Genomic DNA, 8,094 nt, shown 5'->3' on the forward strand with positions numbered 1-8,094 from the left:
TACTTAATTATCTATAGTCCTACTAATTTACATTGGACAACATAAATTAGTAGGTATGACTTTTTTTGCTATGTGATAATTCTTGTTTTCTGGAAGTGGGCCCTAGAACCATTAAATTATCCCCTCAATAAGTTCACTGTGATGGCTCCTGTTCGCTGCATTGGTTGCCGTACTCAGCTCCTAGACTCAGAAAACCACAGACTTCTTGATGCACATTCTGCTCCTCTGCACTCTTCTTCTACTGGTAGTGGTAAGTAATAAAGTTACTCTAATTCATTACAATTATTTTTTTGTTCCTGATATATAATTTATAGCATTCATTAATCTCAATTTATAGGTGTACAGCCAAGTCATATTATTATTTTGATATGATCTGTTAATCTTTAATAATTATTGTGTATGTATCAATGGCAGGTCCCATGAGAATTTCTTCTATTGGAAATTTAGGCATGGAAGCATTAAATTCTCTTTAAAAATGTGACACTATTGTTATTTGTGCAGAAGATATATGCCCGTCACTGAAGGATAAATCACACCTATACCTTGATGCTGAAAACTTGCCCAACTTTGCTTACAGTGCTGTGATGGAGGTAAGTTACTTTAAACTAGTATTTACTTAGTTTTCTTTGTTTACATTTACCCTCTTCTGCCTTCATTAAATAATATGTCAATCCACAATTTTGTTTTAGCTCCTTTTTTTGCACAAGTGTGATATAATTTAATTCACTTCCCTCAGATTTTTTAATGCACAAACAAGAAAGTTAGCTTAAAAATATTATTTTTCTAACTATTCATTGTGTCAGTATTAGTAAATAAAACATATCTGTTCTTGAAAATGCTCTAAATTTTTATTTATATTCATATTAATATTTATATAGGTATTTATGGTTCATATTAATTTTTGGTTACAAAGGTTTTTGTTGCTCATTTTAATAGTTTACTTCTCTTTTCTAGAGTGGCTTCACAACGGCAAGGCTGAAGTGTCCCAAATGCAGCTCAAGAATTGGTGCCTTCAACTTTGTGAAGGGCTGTCAGTGTGGCTGTGGTGCTCACATTCTGCCCTCTGTACATCTCATTTTCTCCAAGGTGATATAATGCAATTGGTTATATAATTAGTTACTCTGATACGATTTACTGAAGTTAGGGTAAATATCTTACAACTTTTCCCTTTCTGATGAATGGGAAATCCTTGACATTATTTGAAGTTAATGTAATAATCTTTCTTTGATTCCTTCAAAGTATTTTCCTATTTATATTCCTGATATGTTAAAAGAAGACTGTTGATGGTAACCTACTTACTCATATTAGTTAGGATCATCATGCTTGGCTTTTACAAATACATCTTTGGTTACTTTGAAATAAATAAGTTTCCAATTTTTTACAAGAAGTTTACAACCACATCCTCAGGTGGATTATTCTGGCTATGCTGTGAGTGCGGCAGGCAGCAGCATGAGCTGTTCTAGCGACGCTGCAGAAGGTGAAGGTTCTAAAGCTACACCACCAAGCTCCCTCTCAATAAACTCTTAAACCTTAACACGCGAGTCTTTTGTCCCATTATCATCTAGTGACTAGTTATGTTCCCTCTATCTAGATTCAATGTTCGAATCAGAAATCTACCTTAGTTTCACCCTCAATTCTTTGATAAAATTGCACGGTGTGCAGCTCTCTTTATGTATATATTTCACCAATGATTTATTTAGCGCCTGTTCACTGTCAGAGGCAGCAAACATTGCATCTTTCATATAATTTTCCCTGCTGAGTTCAATATAAATGTCCAACAGCCAAGAAAGTTTAACTGACCTTGTTTTGATTCATCTGGTTCTTGTTAAATACTGCCACTACTTTCCTGGAACCTTTAAAAACATACGTACTCGTCTATAATATCTGCATAAATTTAAACTTTCCAGCGATAATCATCAAATGGGTAAGTGGAATTTAAGCGTAGCTGAAGCAAGCAGAATTGAAAATGGTGTTGTAATATTATTGATTTATTTTTAGAAATGATTCTAAAGTAACTATTTATTTATGGAGCGGAATTCCTAACTCTAAGTGATACATGAATAACTGTAACTGTGATTTAAATTAGAAATTGATGGTTTTATTAACAAAAGAATAACAAAGACGATACTGTTCACTCTTGAATATCAATGTTTGTTACAATTCCATATAAATGTATAATTCTAATTGCAATAGGATATCTTATAAAAAAAACCTGAATTTAACTGGAGCAAATTTCTCAACATGTGGGAATTATTTATTTAATGAGAAATCTTGGTTGTAAGTGAAATTTTGGAGTCAGAAGTTGCTTTAAACATCATCAAGTTAGAATGTTTACTAACCTGAAACGCTCTCCACTCACAGTTGAAAAAATTTGGTTGGTTGCACACGTTATCACTATTGTTTGGATTCAGTTTTCCATTTAGTGGCTCTTTTGTTGTGATTTGTTATATTATTGCTGTTGTTGTTTACATTATTACAGATGAAGTGAAGGAGCCTCTACTACTGCGGTGGGACGACACTCTAGATCCTGCAGGAGTTACTAGAATTGCTCAAGCTTCTCAGTCGCCACCAAGTCAGCAAACTAAAAGCAGCATTCAACACTCAAGCTGTAAATCTTTATCTGCTAATGACGATGTTAAATTACTTAATAATCAAGAGCTATCTTGCACCGCACCGCTACCTGCTTCTTATTCTTTGGACAGTTTTTTATCACACAGTTCTGCTTGCAGGGACAAGGATATTTTATCTACTGCCACAGAAAATAATGCGAATTCTGATGAATCTAATCAAGCTGCCATGCAAGCAAACTCTCCATGTGAACCTGTACCTGATGTTGACTTTGAATTGCCTAGAGTGCTTTCTCTTACTAAAGACAAAAGTGCCCGAAAGTATTGCCCGACAGATGAAGGTGAATTGAGTTTTCCGAACTATCACGACGCCTGTACCCTGACGCACGCCGGGAAAAGTTCTAGTCCAGCTTCGAACAACTCTTCTTTAATATCAGATTCTGAAACTGGCGATAATCCTAGCACCTCCTATGACAATTCCAACAGCCACACCTCCACATATCCTGTTGAGGAATCCTCTGTAAACCAAATAGACGTGACTATATCATGTCAAGGTAACTCACATATTCGCAACTGCGATATGCCCACTGTTAGTGTAATTAACATCAGCAATTCAGTTCATCCCAGCTCTTCATCTGCATCAATATCATCAACCAATTCTCCAAGCACATGCGTCACCACCACCACCACCACCGCCGGCACGTGCGCTTCAACCATCGACTCCACCACCAAGGTGGCCACAACGAGCACCTCCGAGTACCCTGAGCTCATCGACTACCCTGATCATCTGCTGTGCGCAATTTGCCTTGAGCTTTTGTTCAGCCCGTTCTGCGTGAAGCCGTGCAGCCACGTGTTCTGTGAGCCATGTCTCCGGCGCCTCGCCCGGCCCTGCCCCACCAACACGGCGTGTCCGCTCTGCAGGGAGATTATAGGAGCCTGCCTCCCAGCCGCAGGTGAGCTTCTTGCACTCATGGCAGTGTCGCCAGTGTACACAGATAATATTTTGTTGTGTGCCTGGTGCCACGAGAGTTGCCATTGTAGCATAGATAATATTTTGTTGTGTGCCTGGTGCCATGAAAGTTTCCATTGCAGCAGAGATAATATTTTGTTGTGTGCCTGGTGCCATGAGAGTTGCCATTGCAGCAGAGATAATATTTTGTTGTGTGCCTGGTGCCATGAGAGTTGCCATTGTAGCAGAGGTAATATTTTGTTGTGTGCCTGGTGCCACGAGAGTTATTCAATGCATAACAATCGAATTTGAGACGGAATTCTGAGAATATATTCGTGTGCATTCATCTCCTATGCCTTTATAAATTTGTTTACTTATCGTGGACAGTAATCAGTGAATGTTGTCAGTATTTAGCGCCGTAGTCGGTTTGCTTGTCATTGGAATTGTGTGGCGCTGGACGATCGGCTGAATGATGTCGTACTATTATTGCTCGAGCCAATGTGAAATTTGTTAAGCCTGGTTTTGTGGAACACATGGTTACTTTTTTCAGAAATTTTAACTTGTTTTATTTTCAAGTATGTATATTTGAATTTCAGATAAGTAATTGTGTAGTTCGGTTACAGAATATAGCCGTGAAGTTCGTCAGAAGTACCCGAATCAGGTGGCCGAGCGCCAGAAGTTTGAGCAGAACCACAGTGCGCAGCATCTTCCCTTGCCCTGGCTACAGAATTATAGGTTTGTGCTTCGTCTCATAATCCATATGATGGCTGAGAAGTTTTTTTTTTGAGAAGAATTGAAATCAGCTGCTTGACAATAACGGCAAGTGGGAGTTGAGAAAAACACTTTCATTACCTTAGGAGATTATTAATCCACTTTTTATATTCTAAGGTCATAGAAAAATGTCTTATTCGCATACATTTTTTCCTGTTCGCGCGTTAGTTATTAATACTCAACGATCCGAACTTATTTGATGGGAAGCATTTATATTTTTTCTGTGGGATTAATATGTTTCTTCGTTTAGTATATATTTTTTCCCGAGGGAAGACGATATTTTCCGATGTGAGAATCACATTTCATTTGACTCTGGCAGATTCCTGAATTTCAGCAGCACGCGCCACCCACGCTCTGGGGTGTACACGCGCTACAGCAACTGGTGGCGCACGGCTCTCTGGATCTTCTGGGTGGACGCCATAGGCTTCCTGCTCATCCTAACCCTCAACTGGTTCCTCACCCAAAACATGGGAGGCAGTGAGCAGCAGCTGCCCTCACCTCCCCATCTCCCCGTCAGCCATAACCCCGCTGTCGTCCTGGACGGTAGTGGGGACGGTGGAGGGTTTAAACCTAGGAGGGGATCTGATGGTGGGGAAAGTTTCGAACACTACATCCACAGCATGGGAGCTAGGGAGAACGCAATAAAAGGCATGGCTTCCACGGACTACCAACAATACATTAAGTATCATTCACCGCACACTGCAAGTCCAATCCAGACCACTGCCTACACTGCTTCCCCTGGCGACCGACCTTTGGCTCATAATGAAAAAACTGTAAATTTCATGGATGCGAACGTTGTTTCCAACGACAAAAATGATGCTGATAAATCATCTCCCAACGACGAATATGATCTAAAACCGTCATCAGAAGAAGCTAAGAGACGTCAGAGAAGATACACGAAGCGGATACCTGTTCATTTCTTCAACAGCTTTGACAGCTTCGGGGACGTAGGAATAGATTTTGATGAACATGCCGGTACCAAAACGCTCGAAGGTGATTCTGAAAATGAACACGAGGTCGTCACTAAAGCTGGCAGCACTCAGCCTCGTGCTCGCTTCAACTCACGTACCAGAAGCTCGTCGAGGCTGGCAAAGGGAGTTCCAGACTCTGACGACGTCGCTGCCGAAGAGGCCGTCCCTCCACAAGAGGGCGTCAGATGGGTGCTCGCCTGACTAGCGGCCGTCACCTACGACTGGCTCTGGGAAAGTCCTTTTGCTCTTCCTCTCTTTTACGAGGGACTCCTGCTTCTTGCTGACGTTTTCGATTTCTAAATTTTATTTCACCACCTTTGCTAAATCACCGATAAAATCGATGTTTATTCTATGCAAAGTTGGTCATAATCCATGCTTTCCTTTTTTCTGAAGAGGTATTCTTTGAGTAAAACTGCTGTTGAAATCTACCGTTTTTTGCTGAAGTTGGCAGCAGTAAAATGAAAGCAACAAGCTTGCTCCAGAACCTCGAAATGAAAAAAGAGTGTTCACATTTAACATTTCTGCCAGAGATTTCCCTTGGTTTTATGTTTTTATTTGTTGAAGGCACTTCGCCACTAGTGGATATACCAGCATCAGTTCCTGCTGCAATAATTTCTAATTTAACTCACGTTTAAAATACCCTTGTTTGTCTCACGTAATTTTTGTGTGATAATATTGTTTTTAACGCCATGCAAGAGATATTTGACTAAACAATGCTGTGTCTGATGGTTAAAAGTCATGTGATCGATCATCCTATCCTTTACAGCAGATTCCATTAGTCCATTACCTTACAAACAACAATTGTCAGAATGACAAACGATAGTTGAGCTTTTCTCCGGTCCGCCGGCAAGGGTGGTGGTAAGTATTGCCTGATTCAATTTAGATGGCAATAATTATTTTCATGTGTCATTTTTTCCAAATTTATAGAGAAGTTGCCATCGCGTGAACGACTTGTTATAGGCTGTCGAAATTACGGTTGTATCCAAACTAGAATTGTTCAGTCATCACTTTTTACCGAAATAATTTTTTTATTATGGAAGAACTTTGCTTTTCACATTGTGCAATTCGGACCTGACTAATTGTCACACTACTCCATCCTCACGTATGAGGCATGTCTGAACCTCTCCCAATACTTCCATATTGAGTTTGTGTTCAACTAAGCTGAGTCAACTAAGCTGCCTAACCCTCCCGCGGTCAAATTACAATGTATGGTAGCTTGAAAAATATCAAAAGACCCATACGTCCCGCCCGTGGTGCTTGAGGCTAGGTTATCTTCTTGCCACTGACAATCACTTATCATCTGCTCTGCAGAGCATCAATGCCTGTCCTATCAATATCACAGTAGCATCACAGTATCAATACGAACATTAGGGGGAAAGGTTTGGCTCTAGTAAACATTTGGCCACTAAACTAACTAACTAACTCTGACATCAAAATTAACGATATCCCTTTATAAATTGATATTCAAGTTTACACGACGCCAAAAATTATATTTTACTAATTCTTCAATTGCCTTCGATATTAAAATTTTTGAAGGGTTAATTAAAACATACATTCGTTATATTTGCGTGTAAAAGCAACAGAAGTTATAATTTCTGCATATTTATATTTCCTCGCGCGAACGTGTTGAAGGCTGGAGGTGTAAATTGTAACGTGGAGCTCAGGTGAACAATCCACTCATTTTCTTCCTTTCATTTCGTAACCATTCTCTTTCGTTTAAGATTGAATGCTGCAAGCGATAATGATCTTAATTTTGTTTTTTGAACCGGTCATTTTAGTTGTGAAATATACAAATAAATCAATTTCCAATTACCCGAGTTTCGAAAATAGAAGCGTCTTGCTGAAAGCTTCCTCGCGCTAATTGTTACTTGTTCCCTGATCACAAGGTTAAGAATTACCCTCCTGTGATGCCGTCTCTAGACCCTGCTTGCCAATGGTAAGCTACACTCAACGTTTGGCTCAAGCTAAGGCTTTCCGGGTTCCTCCTCAAATTATATAAGTTGGATTCTATGTAACATTTTTCAGTACATATGATAATTGTCTCACTGCCAACCTATTGGAGATTATTTAGGGTGGAATATTCTTCTGTATTGCTGTCTTTGCGATGAGATTCTGTTGGAATGTTTACTTGGGTCAGCTATTGTGTTATGGTTTTCTTATCTTCCTTTTGTATTGTTAAAAATCTCAAAATATTAGGAATGTGGATACTTTTATAGCAAGAAATTCGGTAGACCTTAATTGTAGTGTCATCCTTATAAACTAAGTAATTCTTGACTCTAATGAGCACTCTGATTTTTTAATTAATGGCTTTTTCTGAAAAGTTTAAAACGTACCTGGTAACGTTTAAAACGCTATCTTACGGTTCCCTAGCTTAGAACAAAGTCCTCAAATTACCGGCTTGCGTTGGAGGCAGGGACGGTATTTTCCTCATGTCTTTCATTTACCTGAGATTAAGCGTTTGTCCTGTTATTATTTGTGTCTGGGCTTAATATTACAAACCAACAGAGGAGGGTCTTGCTCGAGGAAATATTCTAGTCATTGAGTATAGATGAGGGCAAGCTGCTGACTTGATCAATCAGTTGTTCAATAGGTCGTAGGTCCTTGCGCTAGGTATCTGTAACTTTATTTGTCAATCCGGAATTGCGTCCATCTAAATTTGACTACGTATGACCTGCAGCCGTACGAGCCTATTGATAGATTGGTTGAAGAATTCATTCATCACAATACTTTCATCCATTTTTTGAGTGATGTCAAAATGCGCATGTTTATAGTTCTTATGTACATACCCCTCCACAGAGTTGGCAGTATCTGACTGGTCTAAGTGGTGTCATTAAGA

General features: G+C 39.3%; 1 protein-coding gene across 3 annotated transcripts; it reads left to right on the plus strand.

Moving 5' to 3' along the window:
• On the plus strand, window positions 1–5,774 carry LOC108667141. 3 transcript variants are annotated; one of them, XM_018154130.2, is made up of 7 exons: window positions 1–250; window positions 502–590; window positions 955–1,086; window positions 1,408–1,477; window positions 2,480–3,520; window positions 4,140–4,251; window positions 4,622–5,774. In XM_018154130.2, the coding sequence occupies exons 1-7, from the start codon at window positions 142–144 to the stop codon at window positions 5,457–5,459; spliced, it is 2,391 nt and encodes a 796-aa protein (XP_018009619.1). In that variant the 5' UTR covers window positions 1–141; the 3' UTR covers window positions 5,460–5,774. The 3 variants fall into 3 exon arrangements, with proteins under 3 accessions (XP_018009619.1, XP_047736589.1, XP_018009617.1); XM_047880633.1 differs by having other exon boundaries at window positions 4,625–5,774; XM_018154128.2 differs by having other exon boundaries at window positions 2–250; window positions 4,607–5,774.
• The last annotated feature ends 2,320 nt before the right edge of the window (window positions 5,775–8,094 follow it).

Source organism: Hyalella azteca, unplaced genomic scaffold, assembly GCF_000764305.2.
Source record: "Hyalella azteca isolate HAZT.00-mixed unplaced genomic scaffold, Hazt_2.0.2 contig5779, whole genome shotgun sequence".
Taxonomy (NCBI): Eukaryota; Metazoa; Arthropoda; class Malacostraca; order Amphipoda; family Hyalellidae; genus Hyalella; species Hyalella azteca.

Bases quoted from the DNA above. Each gene is read 5' to 3' on its own strand.
- LOC108667141 (XM_018154128.2), top strand. From the start codon at position 142: ATGGCTCCTGTTCGCTGCATTGGTTGCCGTACTCAGCTCCTAGACTCA. The intron at 591-954 runs GTAAGTTACTTT...TCTCTTTTCTAG, and splicing joins CTTACAGTGCTGTGATGGAG to AGTGGCTTCACAACGGCAAG. The intron at 4,252-4,606 runs GTTTGTGCTTCG...TGACTCTGGCAG, and splicing joins CCCTGGCTACAGAATTATAG to ATTCCTGAATTTCAGCAGCA.